At 42.4% G+C, this 16,991-nt stretch overlaps 2 protein-coding genes across 2 annotated transcripts; one reads left to right on the top strand and one right to left on the bottom strand.

Annotated features, from left to right (window-relative positions):
* Positions 1-5,217: 5,217 nt before the first annotated feature.
* Positions 5,218-10,768, top strand: LOC108877660 (epithelial membrane protein 2). The gene is given in 5 exon segments (XM_051073701.1): positions 5,218-5,386; positions 7,179-7,266; positions 8,042-8,150; positions 9,078-9,233; positions 9,367-10,768. Coding segments are annotated over 4 exon segments (504 nt in total). The 5' UTR covers positions 5,218-5,386; positions 7,179-7,188; the 3' UTR covers positions 9,528-10,768.
* A 414-nt stretch (positions 10,769-11,182) lies between these two features.
* On the bottom strand, positions 11,183-15,147 carry LOC108877555 (germ cell-specific gene 1-like protein). Its single transcript, XM_018667627.2, is given in 6 exon segments — positions 11,183-11,621; positions 12,072-12,183; positions 12,286-12,364; positions 12,366-12,451; positions 12,573-12,620; positions 14,853-15,147. Coding segments are annotated over 6 exon segments (1,059 nt in total).
* Positions 15,148-16,991: the final 1,844 nt, after the last annotated feature.

Genomic DNA, 16,991 nt, shown 5'->3' with positions numbered 1-16,991 from the left:
ATTAAACCTAGGATTATGGGCAGCATGGCAAAATCAGTGTTGCCATGCTGCTTGTACATCCACAGTTGAACAATGCCTTGAATATGAGTGAATGACAAAAAAAGAGATGTCCTTCAGCTTCTTACTGATGAAATGAGGCTGAGGTTGCCTTCAGATAACAAGTTACTGTGGAGCAGAGGGCTATAACATGGACACACACTGGGGAAGTGATCATTCCTGGAAAATAAAACTGATGATTATCCCACTCCTGAGAAACAGAGAGGACAGTGGGAAGAAAGGTCTGTGTGTGTGTGTGTGTGTTTTTTCTCCAGTGCCCGTGGCAATGTGCCACTCCCTTGGAGGTCGCCGAGTATGCAGAATGTATGTACGTGTGTTTGTTTGTCCCCAGAAGCTGGAGCCATGTGTCACAGCTTTTTGAAATTGATAACGATGTGACAATGTATGTAGGTATGCCCATGAGCATGAGTACATGTGTGTGTGTGTGTGTGTATGCGTGTGTGTCGCACTCCTCCACTGACATGCCTGTGCAGTAGCTTATCGTCAAAACCAGCTTGGTGACACTGGAAGCAGGGAGGTGGGCGATGGTCAACTTTTCCAATTAGTCAACCGCCTGGGGTGAGGTGAGAGTTTCAACACAAAACCACTCACATCGGCCCCTTTTGTTTCCTCTGCCTCATTCGAAAAAAACACTGACATCTATAGTCTTCGAAATTGCCTCTGTAAATCCTGTAAATGTGCAGTACACTCAGGCTGTTTTTGTTGTAGGAGTTTAGAAATCACAGGGCAGGGTGCAACATTGTGTAAGAGAAGGAACAAGCAGAGTGAGACAGTCATACACAGACAGGGAGCTTTACTATTGTGTAAAGCAGCAGTGACTTGGCTGTGGTCAGGCTCACTCCTCTTGGCATGTAGGCACCATTCTACTGACTTTGTTCACACAATCATGTTGAAATACTCCCTCACTGAGACTCCACACAAACACCTTAATTAAGAGATTTTCTTGTTACTCAACCAAAAATAGCAATCTGTCCTGCTATAGGCCTTGTCTGTCTATTTACATCAAATTTATATTTTTGGCATTTAGCTGATGTTCTTTTTCTGGGCAATTTCACACATGTCAAAGAGATTAATGCCTAACACTACCAACTTAACAAACAACCAGTAATTAAGAATGCAAGGCTTTAAGACAGAAGATGTGACAAGTAATCTATGATCGAGGAGTGCTGGCTGAAGATGCTGGAAAAGTTACCTCCTCTTGACAGGCCACATAACTCACTTTCTACAATGTAAAATGTCAAAGTGTAATGCCATTCAGTTCTCTGTATTTCAGTGACTCTTGAGCAGCAGATTCAGTTCTGCATTCAGCTCTTTAATGATGCCACAGTGCGCAGTAAACTGTGCACTGGAACTAATAGAACCACCCTGAACCAGCCAACCCTGAGAAAGTATTTCAAGGAATCATCATTAATACTTGTGCACACAACACTTGGCTTCTCAAACAGTATCACAACTGTTCCAAGTGATCTTTTATGACTCTGGTTTTTCCAGTAGTGATCAGCAATGGCAGCTTGACAAAGGGCTGATTGTTGAGCGAGCCACCCTATTGGTCTTCTTCAATAGTTACACAGGCATGTGATTTGTCAACTTGTGTTTGGATCTAAAAAACGTGTTGTGGCTAAGCTCCTGCCCCGCCCCCCTGCTACATACAGCGGTAGACAGTGGCATGGTCAAACACCCACTAAGTTTTGACTCTGAAAAACGATAGCTGACTGATGCATGACTCATGGTATTTCCTCTCCCGAAAATACACAGAGAACTGAAAAAAAGGTTTGATTCTTGCATAACTCAAATGGCACAAAGTAGTTTTTGCTCCACAGGCATGCATGCTGGTTTCACTCAGTAACTCTCTGTGCATTCTGTAAAGTTATGCTGTGGAAGGAGTGCTGTATCACACTGAATGGTACAGTACAAACCGTGGCTTACCTCACCTGCAAGGTGGGGTCAACACGCCCAGAATAGAATCAGGTCCGGCCACATTCTACTTCCTCGCCTCTCTTTCAGTCTCTCCCTTATGTTTTTCTCTGCTCCATATCATCTGTTTCACAACCAGTTGTAGTTACAAATGTGTCACTGGTTGCTATTCTTTCAAAATCTCAAGTCAAATCATACCGGTCCTGATATGAGCACATGCACTATCCTTTAATGCGTGGATGGAGTTGTCTGCCAGCTCAGGCGGAGCTGTTTGTGTTGGTGATAGATCTCTGTTTAGATTTAACAGATGTGGTGTAGATTTTGAGGAGATTAGACAACTATATTCCAAACCTGAATTTTATACAGAATTTCAACAGACTGACATTCTTTCCCATGGGGATTTGGGTGAGACATGTGGGACGTTGAGTTGTATGATCAAGGTGTGGTGTTTGTAATACAGACTGTTGAATACGAATGAATGAGCATTATGTCACCCATCCTAAATGGTAAGATGGGTGGTGTATTTACTGTGGCTTCTATTGAGTTTGATAGTGTTGTCATGGAAATGAATGATGTGCATAAGGCACAGAAACCTGACGTTACCATGGCAGAGGCATCATTTACTTAAACACTTAAGCGCTGGCTATGTTTAGCATTCCAGTTTTCTGAGTCCCTCTGTCTACATATGAAAAAGGTTATTTTCCATGACAACCGTATTAAAATACACAGTATTGTTCTTAGCTTTCATCAAAGAGGAAGTACCATGGTTTCATTTCCTAAGAAGGTCCTCAGAAGATGGTGTTTTTCTAAATATGTGTATTTGTGTGTAACCTCATGACCCCACCAGAATGTCGCTACACAAGTAGCCTCTCTATAAACTCAAGCAGGCTCTACTGTCTTTTGAGGTCACTGTATTGGCAGGTAAATTATTTCTGAAGCCTGCTATTATCCTGCTCGCTCATACCTGAGGCTGAGGCAGGCTGACATGATACTGACCAGGTACTCTGCTAAGCCCTTGACTCAGACTTCTGCTGGCGCATCAGCATATTTTTATACTCACCAGAGGCAAACAAGTGACCTCAGTCTCCCAGTCCGCACCCAGAGAGTATTTTTGTCTGTCTCTATCTACTTGTATATATCTGAACTTTCCTGCCTGGCTTTTATTAGCATGCTTGCCTACAGCGATGCACACTCATATGCTCGTATTTATTATTATTCTGCTTCCTCTTCTTCTAGGCACTTTTTTTTTTAAAGGTTCCAACTTCTTATATTGTCCTAGAAACTTCATTCAAACTTCAAAATGTTCAGCTCATGAAGAACATCTGTGTAGCTTGTCAGGTTTTTTTTTTTTTTAAATAGTCAAGTTTTCTTCTGTTTTTTTGGGGGTTAGATAACAAAATGTTCAGATTCTGCTCATCTTTGAACCTAGCATACTCAGTCATACATTCACCTGGAAATCTAATTCAGTCTTTAAACCAGTTTTGTTGTACCTCATCCCATTTTTCTGTATGTAATGTTCAATATGGTCATGTCATCACACTCAGTGTTAGTTTCAGCTGTCTCATTAATTTACACTACATTTAAATGGTATTTCAAGTCACAAATGTCTTTATTTTCATTAAAAAAAACTATGCGGGATAATGCACAATTGAACAAAATTTTGTTGCATCTGGTTTCCATTGACAATGACGAATTAATAGCAAAGAAATATAAAAATAAACAGGAGCCAGTGCAGCCGTACCCAAACAGGGCGCTGCCATTTTTAGTGCTATGATTAGAGTTATGTAAGTGCTTTCAATACTTACATAACACCAACACTTCAACTGCTTTCACCCATTACATGTCAGTAGACATGCTAATTTTTATTCTCTAAATGACAGTTCAGCTTACTCTCTAACTGCTTTCAGGGCTGACGCTTCAGCTGCTTACATTTCACATTCAGCACTCAAACAATCACTTTTACCCCAAACACGTCAGCTGACATTTGCATCTATTTTCACTCTTCAGCTGCTTTCATCTCTTTCTCATCAAGTATTTACAAATCAAACGACAGTTTCCCTTCTGTCATTTCATATTCTGTAACTGAGATTTCACGTCCTTTTGATGCTTACATTTCAACCGACACTTCATCCACTTCACTCACTGCTTCCTCTGCACTTCTGTCTGGACTTCCGTTCAGTAATTGTATTCCAGCTGCCACTTCAGCTTTCAGTTGTTTCAGTACTAATCATGCTTTGTCTCTTAGCATGTCTCACACTGCAAGAGGAACATTTTGGATTATTAGATATGATTAGCAGTGAGGATCTGACATCGGCACTTTTGCCACAGGAATTCAACCATGGACAGTGAGCTCCATGACAAACAAGCAAATGTTATTATGTAATTTTATGATGTGATATTGGTAGATCAAGTTTTGGGGCTGTTAAGAGATTCTCTGTCAATATAAACTAAAGCAACAGATCTGTTCAAAAAGCACATTACTCTGACTCATTTGTACCATAAGGACCATATCAATCACTACTAGCAATCAAACAATGATGGTGAGTAATAATTAATGATCTCACAGCAGTGTGAAATGTCTCCAACGTGCTCCCCCACCCCACCTCTTTCCAAATTCCTCTCTCACCACCTTCGTGTCTCTCTCCATCTTCCTCCCTCCGTTCTCATTCCCTCCCTCTTTTTCCCTCCTTCTTTCTCACTCAAGCTATGACTTGCACTCATTTGCCCCCACCTCTCCTTCCCTCTTAACCAGCAACATTCCTTCATCCTGAAACCTCTTCCTCTGTAACAAAAGCGGGAAAAGACAGAGGGGTGGCGATCAGGAAGAATATGACTACACTGTTGGTTGTGCGTGCGCGTGTTCCTGCGCCCGAGTGTGACTGTTTATATATTCAACAGCAACAATGTTATTGTGATAGGGCCAGGTTGCAGTCTGTCGCCATGGTAGCATGCGTAGAATCGTTGTCAATAATGTTCAGTGTTGTGGGAGTTCCCCCCTCAAACACCAGTGAGTCATAAGCTGCCCTCCAAGAGAGAATCACCATCATCAGCTGAGTGACAAAGACATGAGACACCAAAAACATGAGGAAAATCTGCGGCCTGCCCACAAAAGTTGTTGAAATAGTGGCTCGTTTGAGACTTTGCCTGTGTGTAAAGTAGACAGAAAGAAAGAGAGGGTGGGACTGGGAGAGAGAGTAGAGTGGGAGGAGGGAAAGAGGAGAGACAGAAAAGGAGGCAGAGATTATATGATCAAGGAAGTCAGAGGCTTGTCTGGGGTGTGGACTTTAAAAGAGGGCAGGGTAAAAGTGGGCGGATGGGTAGTTTCTAGTGATTGTGCATTTAGACTCTGAGTCTGAAATTAGGATCATTGAGAGCAGGAGGAATTACACTTGAAGAGACAGACAGCCGTCAAACAGTAAGTCAAAGACTCTTCATCTGCTTTTTGATTCATTCTGTATCTCTTACCCTGTAGATGGTTAACAATGTTAACACTGTCATACTTCTGTCCTGCACTTTTGCTTCAGTATTTTTTAATTTTTATATAAGAAAAGCAAATGATGATAAGGAACAAAGTAAAGGCAGGTGTGTGTGTGTGTGTGTGTGTGTGTGTGTGCACCTCCCTCCATACTGTACCTATTCACCTTCACAGGCAAATTTGCTTCTGAATTACAGTAGCTCCTTCCTTACTGGCCAGGTGAGGCCGCTTTCCAGATGTGTTCCTGCAGCAGTGACTAGATTTTTAGCGCTCTCAATTCTACCCTCACCCACATGCGCTATATTTTGTATAATGGAAAATATGCCGCATTCCAGGACAGATCTAAAAATCCCAGCAGGAACAGTTGACACGTCTTGTGTTTTCAGGAAATATTTGTGAAGACATTTGATCAAAGTGTTCCACGAGTGTGTTTTGAATTAAAGCGTCCAACTGCTGAGCATTTACTTGTTATTTTTTCCATCCAGAAGTTGTTCATTAAAGTTTGGTGATCTGGCAGTAGACAACTCAAGAGCACGTCTGTGTTTGTTGCGCTTCAGGCAAATATTTAGAAACTCAATCTTTGACTTCATTGTAGCTGTCTGAGGCAGATGAGAGGTGGCAGAGACTTAGAGATGTGTCAGGCATGATCACGTGTATTAGTGTGCCCTTGGCATATACATATGAGTGTGTGTGTGGTTGTGTGTGAGAGAGCTGGTGAGCATGTGAGTGTGTGTGCATGTGTGTATGTGTGTGGACCCAGCCCTTGACCACTCCTTTACCGTGGAGGGAACCAGCACATTCCAGATGTGCCTCTTCCTCTGTTCACACCCAGTGCAGCTTCCACTGCCACACTACCTATAGTCACAGAAAGTTTACACATAAATACATTTATATACTGATCAAATCTTTCATCTAAGTCATATCTCAGGGTGGAGCCACCTGTAGAGCAACTGATGAAGTGGAATGATTGCAGTTACAACAATGATTCCTAAGGAGCAGTGGAAAAGAAAGTTTTTTGATTTACTTTTATCAGTAGTTTGAGTTTTGGGGCATAGTGTGTGATTGTGAGCAGTAATTCAAACTAGGGGAGATTGGGTGTGGGCCAGCTAGGCGGGGGAATAGCAGGTATTCTCTACAGTTATTTTAAGGAGTGGCGGGCTTCTTGGAAGCACCAGACAAGCCCAAACTCATCTGCCTGTTATGAACTTTCCTCCTGAACGCTCTCTGCCTCTCATTACCTACAATATCTGTTTACCCAGCGATTAACTGATTTAGTTTGCTGATTTCTGCCTTCACAAATACACCGCAACACCTCTGCATTTGTCTCCTCTCCTATTCTTGATATGAACATTATCTGGCTCTGTCTATTCGCAGGCATTTCATTAGGAGTGTTTTAGCTGTAACTCAATGTAATTAGAAGTTGTGAAGCCACACCCTGTGTGGGTGCCAGGATCTGGCCTTGCTTTTGAGTGTGTTTATGAAGATGTATGTGTGCGCGCACGCATGTGTGTGTGTGTGTGTTGCCTTGGAGCTGTCATTAATGGCTCCCTCTCTGAAACCAAGCAGGAAGTGTGATTGATTCCTTCTATTCTATTCTTGTGTGTGTGTCTTTTTTTTTTTTTTTTAAAGTTGACTGTGACTTAGTTCTCCTGTTATATTCATCCTGCATAATAAAGGGTGGAAAGTGGTGTAACAAGTTTTCTCTTTGTGCCTCCCTTCTCTCTCTCTCCAGCACAGTCATCATGCTGATTCTCCTTGGTGCCATCGTTGCCCTTCACATCATCGGCATCATCCTCCTCCTGGTGGCTACTATTGACAATGTAAGTAAGACTGTCATTACATTTCGCTGCCTTTTCATGGCAGGAGTTTTAGCTCTGCATACCTGCGGAGCGCATCACTCCTCTGCACGCACAAACGGACGCCATGTACACAGCTACATAGCTTCACAGCCTCGAGGGATAATTGCCACCTAAGCCCTGCTTCAAGTGTTAAAATGACAGTGGGGAAGTTATGTACATCGCTAACATGCTGACAGATAGTAAAGAGTCAAGGTTGATGAGTGATCAGCTGCTCACCTCTCTTTCAACGCATGAGGCCCTCATTCCTTCTCCGTCAATGGTCCACTGTTCTTCTCAGGGCCACATATTTGACATATCTGGGTGACAGATGGGGCCGGCCACAGTGTCGTCACTCGGTGCCACTGAAGTGCATCTGTGTGAGCATGTAAATTGCAGGCAAGGTGTTGGTCAGACTGCACATGCTATACATACACATAAATATGTGACATGCTTACCTGTGCTGTAGTGAGCGTTGTATACCTGCGTGAAAGTTGTAGAATGCCACAGTGACCGGCAGATGAGCATTCCTCCCTCTGACTGTCGTCCCTTTGCCTGCAGCTCCCCCAACATTCATGTCAGAACACACACACTGTTTCACTGTTATGTTTACTACTGCTACTGCTTTTAATTCTCCCAATTCTTTATGACCTCCCTTGTATTGACTCATACATTCCCCATTTATGCAACCGCTGCACGAGACCCACAATATGATTTGAAATGTAAAATTTTGTCCCTCTGCCCTCCTCTGTCCCCTCAGGCCTGGTGGATGACCGACACTATCTCCACAGACGTGTGGGCCCGGTGGATACTGCAAAATGGAAAGTGGAACTACACCAATCTTCCCGAAGGCTCACACTACCCACAAGGTAAGACCTATCCTACAGAGATATAGTGTAGAGGAGAACATCCTTCTGTGCGGACAGCACACGAATCTTCTGCCATGCTGTAACTCTTATAAGTGTCATTCATTAAAAACATATAAAATGATACATACATAATGATGCAGGAATCACCATAAATCAAAGTTTTAAAGAGTTTTATGCTTGAAAACTCATGGCTGTGTGGGTGTGGTTTGATCAGATTTGATAGACAGCAGCCAAACCACCCACCAACTGTCATCAGCCTGTAATTCAAATGTTGCTTAATCCTGATTGGTGCGTGGAAGCACGTGGATATCACCTTTTCCGAGCTGTATTGAAATCCCATCATTCACAGTAAAAGACTGATTGAGAAAATAGGTTTTCAATTAATAGACTTACTGAGCTCTATATTTTTGAGTCATAATCAAGAAGTTTTGTTTCAGTCTCTTTTGAAATAGAACAGAGGTTTGCAGTTATCCAAATGATTGCTTTGCATTGCAAATTAAGACCAGTATAAGTTCAAAATGATGCTGCCTCATCACATCAAAGAGATACAGTTGAGTAGGAAAACTGAGGGTAATAGCTTATGTTTATCTCCTGAGCTGTATGAACGGTGATTGTTGCTATTCTAATTACAACATTTGACTATCAAAACATACAAAATGTAAGTGTTGTTTGTCTTTACATGGCGGCATAGCCAGCATGTTTTAAAATCCTAAAGCATTTGGGATGTTTAAACGTAACATTCCTCACATTCAGAACTGCAACTCCCTGACTCTGACTCAGTGTCACAGCAACCTCAATGTTTCCTGGGCGTGTCAGTGTGATGTTAAGCTCATGTTTACGATACCCCCCACCCCCCAATCACCCACACCACCCACCCACCACACGGTGTTTTTCAGTGTGTCGCCCTCTCTCTGGCTCCCCCTGCAGATTATCTCCAGGCGGTGCAGGCCAGCTCAGTGCTAGCTTGTATTTTCTCCATCCTGGGCATCTTTGTCTTTGTGGCTCAGCTCTTCACCCTCAACAAAGGACAGCGGTTCACCATCTCCGGCATCTTTCAGTTCCTTCGCCTGTGAGTATTTTTGTGTGCCTCATCCTCTCTCTGACATCTCTCTCTCTCTGTATGTCTTCCACTGATGTATATCTTCACAAATTTTCATCTCTCTCTTTCCTTCCTCATTCCCTGCCTTCACTCATGTCCATTTCCCCCTTGCTCCAGGCCTGTGCATCATGATCGCAGCCTCCATCTACACAGACATCTTCCACCGCAACGAAGCAAACGGCTGGTATGGTCACTGCTTCATCCTGGCGTGGATCGCCTTCGCTCTCACATTCATCTCCTCCATCACTTACTTTGTGCTACGTAAGAAGACAGCGTGAGAAGGACACTAGAGCTTGCTCCAACCAGCCAAACACCTTTGGCTGGATCTACTCTGGCTAAAATCTGGGTTTAGATACAGTTGGGCTTAGAATCAGATTTGAGCTGCTAGTGTATATTCAGCTAGAGATACAGCAGACCTGCTGATGCTCTCAAATACATACTAGTGTTTAAACTGAGTCTGCTTCAGATAATGAGGACTGCAGAGTGTGTGGTGTGTTTTGGTTATTTCTGCAGTAAAAGGCAGGCTCAATCAATCACTGTTGTATTTGAGTGTAATTTCAACCCTGTTTGGTCTGGATTTCTTGAGGGCATCTAAGGATTAAGAATATTTTTGTAGTTATCTGAACAAAAAAGGCCTTAATGTTTATAAGCTGATATGATAAATTAAGATCTAACATTGTTTGTGGCTTGTAACAAAAGCAGGTTGAAGAGTAAAATCTGTGGTCTTTTTTTGTTATGTACATTGATATATGGATATGAGTGTTGGATTAAAAAGGGCGAGTTTATGACTTTAGTGTTTTTTTTCTCTATATTATATTGTTAGTAGTGTTATCTGCTCTGGTCTGACTTTATGTAATGTGCCACTAATTAAAGAGAGTGTAACTACAACGTGATGCCATAGACTTTTTAAATGCTTGGTAAACCTGTGCCTGTTTGAAGTCAGAGTTTCATTTACATGTCACATGATGTCGATTTGGGTGTAATCCAATGATAAGACTATGATCAATAATGTATTACTGTTTGTTTTCCAATTATTTGGGATTAGGAAGACATGAAACCTATAATGTATAAGTACAGTGCCAAATTATAAACTGTATGGCTGTAAGCCTGCCCAGGAACTATCACACTAATAAAGTAGAATTTTCTATCAATGCATCAGAATGACCTTGAAAGTTGTGAGAATTGTATTAAATCATTTGTTTTCAGTCTATACAATGACCATTTTGAGTTACACTCGTATGTATGAAACTTAAATCAACTAATCAAATACCTTGTCTGGCTCTAAATCCAACCATGTACCATTAACATATCAACCTTCATGTACTTTCAGTCAAATCAGCTCATGGCATGACAGGAAGGCAACTGCCTTGACTCTACAAGTGTGAGATGTAATGTGTAAATATGTTTTGTTTCCCATAATGCTCCATATGTCTAATGCCGTTTTATTTTTGCTACCATTATTTCTCATTATGGATGACAATGATTTTTACAATATTAAAACTTGACTTTTAACCAGTTACTGAAGCTGTTATTTGTTTCTTCTCCATTTGTCATGAGTAGGAATAAAGAGCAAAGGTAAACTGTTCAATTATGCTCCAGTGGAAAATAACACAAGTCTACTGATTATATGTATTTAATATAACCTTTGTATATTATGAAGCATCTCTGTATTATATTCAGTTTACAAAACTGTGGTTGACTTGATCATGTTGAGGTCTCTCCTGGATCTACATCTCCCTTCTTTATTAGAGTAGAGTGATTATGATCAAAGCTAATTACCTGAGTACATTGAGTCACTGGACTGCAATGTAAATTCAGAGCACATGACAAGACCATGACAAACATTGAACTGCAATGCCAAGATGGGCGTAGGTCCTCTGAAAGACTCCAGTCTGGATTAACAGTTCACAGTGGGCTGTAGTCCTCCTCTGGCTCATACTGGTTCTCCTGGTGTCCCGGCAGGGTCATGTGGACAGACAGCGTGGGCGACTGGAGATGGAGAGGGGAGGGACAGGCGGTGGAACGGGGACGCGGGCGCCTGGTGGGAGGGGGGAGGAGGGAGGGAGTCTGAGTTGGGGAGAGGGAGGGACTGGGAGTGTGTGAGCCTTGGGGCGGAGGTCGAGTGCACCGCTGACGGCGGGGGCTCGTAGTAGGGAGACAGGTGGGAGATCCGGGGGGGAGACGGGGGACAGGCCAGGGCTGGGTTTGGAGGGGTGTAGTAAGGAGCCGGTGGAAGGAGCCCCACGAAGTTAAAGCTGCAGGGGTTAAGGCCTGAGTTGCGCCTGGGTCCCACCATCAGGACCTTCTTGGTGTAGTTGTTGAGAGTGGAGACGCCGGCTGACATGCAGACAGTGAAGGCAAACCAGGCCACACTGATGACAGAGGGAGGGAGAGAAACAGGGAGCAGGATGCAGAAGATGTGTACATGTGTAACCAAATACATATTGGTCTCCATTCTGACTTTGACTCAAGGAAAACACTTGGAAAACTGTAGGAGCATGATTTTCCTTTTGATCTGGGTTCTTAAAGAGAGCCTGGAACCTTGTGACAGACTTCTAAATCAGAATAAATTGGTGGATGGTAGGAGGTTTTTTTTCTTGCAACTGATCAAAGGACATAACTATACCAGTAAGGAAGTTTTTAGTATTCACTTTGCAAGCAAATTCACAACAAAAAACTCTCAGTACACGAGGGTCCAGGTCTGAAAGAGAGTAGCTAAGTGGACTGAGGATCAGCACGTGGGGATCCTTGTGACTTGATGCACTTTCAATCAGGCCCCATGTGTGTGTGATTTAAGTTTATAGTGTGTATAATGAACTCACTAGAACGCCCAGGAGTAGCCGTAGCTGTGAGGCTTGAAGTCCTCTGGTCCCATTGAGGCAGTGGTCTGAAACACCTGCATGAACATCATGTGACCCACCATCCCGAGCAGACCTGAGAAGCCAGAGGGAGAAAACATACCAAACTGGCTGGTCATCCCGTGTTGACACCAACGTCATTCTGACTCAAATATCTATGTAAGAAAAATGGCTGTACCCCCCAGGACTGTGAAGACAGCAGCGAAAGCATTGAGCAGCTTGTCCCCAGCGTTGCACAGACGGGAACCAGGCCCTAATGCATAACTGCATGGACAGTAACGTGCAGCTGATTAACAGCAGGCCGATATACATGAGCTCCAGCGACAGTGACAGCCACATCATTGCTGCGGAGGGAGGAGGAGAGGCTCAGCACAGAGACAGATGAAGGTATGGATTTCAAACAAATCAATCAACCGAGAGTAAAGTGCCCACAAAACTGCAGGAGAAAGTGATGAATCCATTTACCTTTTTCAGATCCTGGAGGCAAAGTGTGAAACCCTCGACACTTCTCCTCTAGAAATCAAAAGAGAATAGACAATATAATTATAACCTCACTGGCAATAAATCAGCCTTATACTAATAGAACATTTGGCTATCTGCAGCACAAAGCTTTTAGTAAAGCCCTCAGCTGGTGATATGTAAAAGTGTTACATCAGTGATGCTTCACTGAGCGGCTGAGTTCAGGAATCCTCCAGCCTGTGCCTACGTACAGTGTATATTGTACATTCAAATGAACACTGCATTCTAATTACTGTGTGAATAACCAGACTGAGGTAACCCTTTGCATAAAGTGTTTACATGGCCTGAAGTAACCTGATGGGAGATTATGAGATTTGTTCAGTATAAATCTGGAGGGATGGGGTCCACAGGAAAAATCTTAGCAGCACCACAAAATAAGACCTGTCATCGTGTCTTATTTTTCATTTTGGTGGTGTTTTCATTTCACTTATTAATTGCCACATGAAAATATTTTGTTTTCACCCCCAAAAACAGTTTGTTTTTTTCACAACTGCTAGCAATGGCATCAGTAAAACAAAAACAAAAACAGAAACAACCAGTCTCTGCTGTCAGCTAAGCTTCTTTGTGGCTTGTTTACCAACATGTCTACATGACAGCTGCAATAATCAGAGTATCGTATTTGGCTCTAAATTACAGAGACCATGAAAACAGATGCAGACAGACAAAACACAAGCAAATGAAGATACAGACAGAGAGCATATAGAGAATGTTTTCACCAACCTGACAACACATGCACAACATTTAGACAGAAAACAACCAATATTCAGTTCATGTAAAGGTTTTCTTCATTTGCTTGTGACTTGTCTATTTGCAATGTATTCTTGTGCTTTGGAGTCATATATTACATATAGAAATGATTCATTGTTCTGGCGCCTGGTGAATGTAATTCCAATATTAGCTCTCTTTTTAGCTCTGCTTTTGGTTTCCACCAGCTCCTGAAATACCTGGCCTTTTAGCAGCTAAATTCTCTACTATGCTTGTATTAGCTGGTACGTGAGCTAGTCGCTACCTTTTTCTGTCTGCCATTTTGTGTTTAGTAGGTCATGTACAGTGTTTTTTTTACATTTTTATTTTTTTGCTTAAAACAGCTCCAAAATTGATGTTTGAGTGTTGATAGAGAGTCAAAACAGTAACGTTTTAGAGTAGAAAACCAAAGCAATGAGCTGAAAGTCACTGAAAAGCTCCACAGAGGTGAGGAGAGGTGAGGTGATAAATGTCTGCGGGTTCATCACTGCACTTACCATCTACAAGCAGATCCATTGTGTATGTATGTATTAACTATAGCCATATTTTGCATTCTATTGTGCAATATTTCTGTTCAATATTTGACATTATTTGGAATTCTCCAGAATAAATAATCAGTTTAAGAGGGAAATTTACAGCAAACCCAACACTCCATACTGATGTTTGTTTTCACCACTGCCAACAATTAGATACCAAACCATTAATTACAAAATGCTGACTGGTTTATATAGTCGACCGCATGAGTCAGTTGAAACTTTTGGCTGAACTTCAGTATCATTCAAACTCAATTCTTAAAATCAGTTGCGAATCAGCTGCAAATGAGATGGTGAAAACCGGGCTGATGTTTGTGAATCCTATTAACCTTTCTTTCTCTCTCTGGGTTTCTAATCCATAATTGAGTCATGCTGTTGAAGTCTAAATCTCAGCGAGCAGAACACACACTGATGATAATCCTCTTTGGGCTGAGCGCACACACACACACAGGCACTCTCTCACTCACTCAGATGCAGATACACACAGACAAATTAACACACCTGAGACCTCAATTCACATTATCACCTTGGATTTCCTCCCCTTCCTCTGACCTATTTCATTGTCTGTTGCACTAGTTCCACAGTTATGATGCGATTTGTTTCACTTCCTGTTTATGTGTGGAAATCCTCAGGTCTATTCTCCGCCACACATGCAACCTGATAAGCACGTATGACCAGGGGCACGCACATGAAATCCCTTACAGTGATACTGATTGAATACTGCCACATGTTTTACTGCGTCCTGTCACTGCTTCTGTTCAGATTTCTTTGTACAAATCCAGTGTTCTCTCGTTTATTAATTTCCCCTATCTGCTTAATCCCTTTCAGGGTCACTTGTGACATGTCTGGGCTTTTAATTCTTTTGAAAGAAACTGAACAACTTTGTCCTTTGACCATTCCCTACGACAGGAGAGTGAATTTATTTCTACCAATTTTCCTCCTCTCTCACCCCATGCGTCTGTGTAGATGTTCTCCTCACAGGTGACGAACAGGCCGGTGTGAAAGGTGGGGAAGACGAATCGGTCGTCCCCCGTCTCCCAGGAGAACTGGATGCTGGAGGAGTTGGAGACACCGGGAACTGGGATGCAGTTGCTGTGCTTGGTGGGCGAACACAGCGGCTTTGGCACCTTCTGTTTGCCCACGCACCAGTAGGAGGACATGAGGGCAACGCCGCCCAGGAAGAGAGACACGACCGTCTGGATGAAGGAGAGGCGGGGGGAACGCATCTGCTGCAGGAATGCCATCATACCAGGGGAAGAGGAGGGTTTGAGGAGGGCCTTGGGCTGGTTGAGGAAAAGTATGCATGGAGAAAGACTCTCAACAGCAATGATGAGGCTGGGATATGCACTACTTTACTCAAAAAAACAAAAACAAAAAAGCAACATGTCAGCACTCTGTGTTAAATGTCTGACAGGGGAATGAGTAGCTCAAGTTTTTCAGTGCTTATCTACTTGACTTCAGGTACACCTCCACTCTTGCATGTCACTAAAAATATCACCAGCATGTTATTAGTTTCCAGGGAGAAGCAGCTCTGCCCAATTGCCTGAGATGATTAGTGAGATGTTTGAAAGAGAAAGTGCGGGGGAGCCAGCAGTTTTACATGACTAATCACATTTAAAGAATAAAAAGACTGTGACAGAAAATCAGCACACTACTGGTAATTGGTGGGAAGACAGACAGCTAAATCAGAGGAAAATAGGTGAAAATTACTGTCACCATGGAACCTCTCCAGGAGACAGATGCTCAAGCCAATACCTCTGAGCACTTGACGTCAAGCAGTGAATTCAATTTGAACGAAGGCAAGGGGGAAAAAAAGCACTCACCTCCTTCAGCCTCTCTTACTTCTCACTTTGTCCTTCGTTCCTTCGTCAAGTAAGCAAGGAAGGTGAAAGAAGCATCCGGCCCCTGCTCCTCTACCAGTCTGCGCTCCCTTTCACTTTTCATCAGATAGCGAGAGTGATGGGAGGATTTTGGCCACCGCGCTGACCTCTGCGAGCGGAGTGACTGTCAGTCTTTATGATCCAACCCCAGCGGTCAGACACAACTGTGAGCATATCACACAGACACACAAACAGACACCCACACTCCTCCTCTTTAATCCATCCGTATAAATCCAAAACAGACAACTCTGTTCCATCTGTTTTCATTTTGATTCCTAGACTTATTTTGATCTATTTCATTCATCTCTCCTCTTATCGGGTCCCTCTTCAAATGCTTTCAGCCTGTAAAAGCATTCAGCACTCTGTTTTGATATATAAATCAACATGACCTTGACATGGTGAATACACACATGCAGATACACACTATTACATGGACAATATTGCTTTGCAGCACCATGTGTTCACCAATTTTCAGTGACAATTATTTGACTGTGGGAGGTGGTGACCCCACAAGAGGGGGCTATAAGGGTGGGTTATTTAATAACTGCAGTCAACTGCAATCACTTGACTCCAAAGGCTTTATGTTGTTGCCAGGGGGAGGATAATGTGGCACTTTTAAAAAGAGACATCACATCCTGAAACAGTGGTACCTAGTCCTTTCTGTATGTAGTCTCTCAATCAATAACACATTAACTCAAGTACCCCTTCATCAAAAATCTGTATGTCGTTTAGTACTGTTAATAGTATTTTAACAATGTTTTCATAAACTCAGTGTTTGAGTTGGTTTAGTCAAGTTTGCATTTGTACAGCTACCACTTGAAGACATAACAGGAGATGGATGTTCATTCTTTACTTTTAGCTAACTATTGCAACTGTTTTGCAGTACCTTATGGTATTCTACCATTTTCCAACATTTTTAGCTATTTCAGTCATTTATCAGTTACTTTCTGCTAGCTGTTTATTCATTAATCTTAGCTATTTTAACCTTTTATCAGTCACTTTTAACTATTTGTTTATTTACTACTTTTAGCTAACAACAGCTTCTTGACAAAAAATAACCTCATGCACAGATTTACACCCCGTCATGTAAATGCCACTATGTTTTAAATTTTGATAATCTGCTTTCATTTTTGAGGCTATGAGGCTGCTCTACTTACTTACAAGTTCTTCACAGTTTGAGAAATTTTTGGTCGTAGACTGACGGAAAC

Source organism: Lates calcarifer, linkage group LG11 (genome assembly GCF_001640805.2).
Source record: "Lates calcarifer isolate ASB-BC8 linkage group LG11, TLL_Latcal_v3, whole genome shotgun sequence".
Lineage (NCBI taxonomy): Eukaryota > Metazoa > Chordata > Actinopteri > Centropomidae > Lates > Lates calcarifer.
Note: the sequence above shows the minus strand (reverse complement) of the source record. Positions and strands in the feature narration are given on the sequence as shown.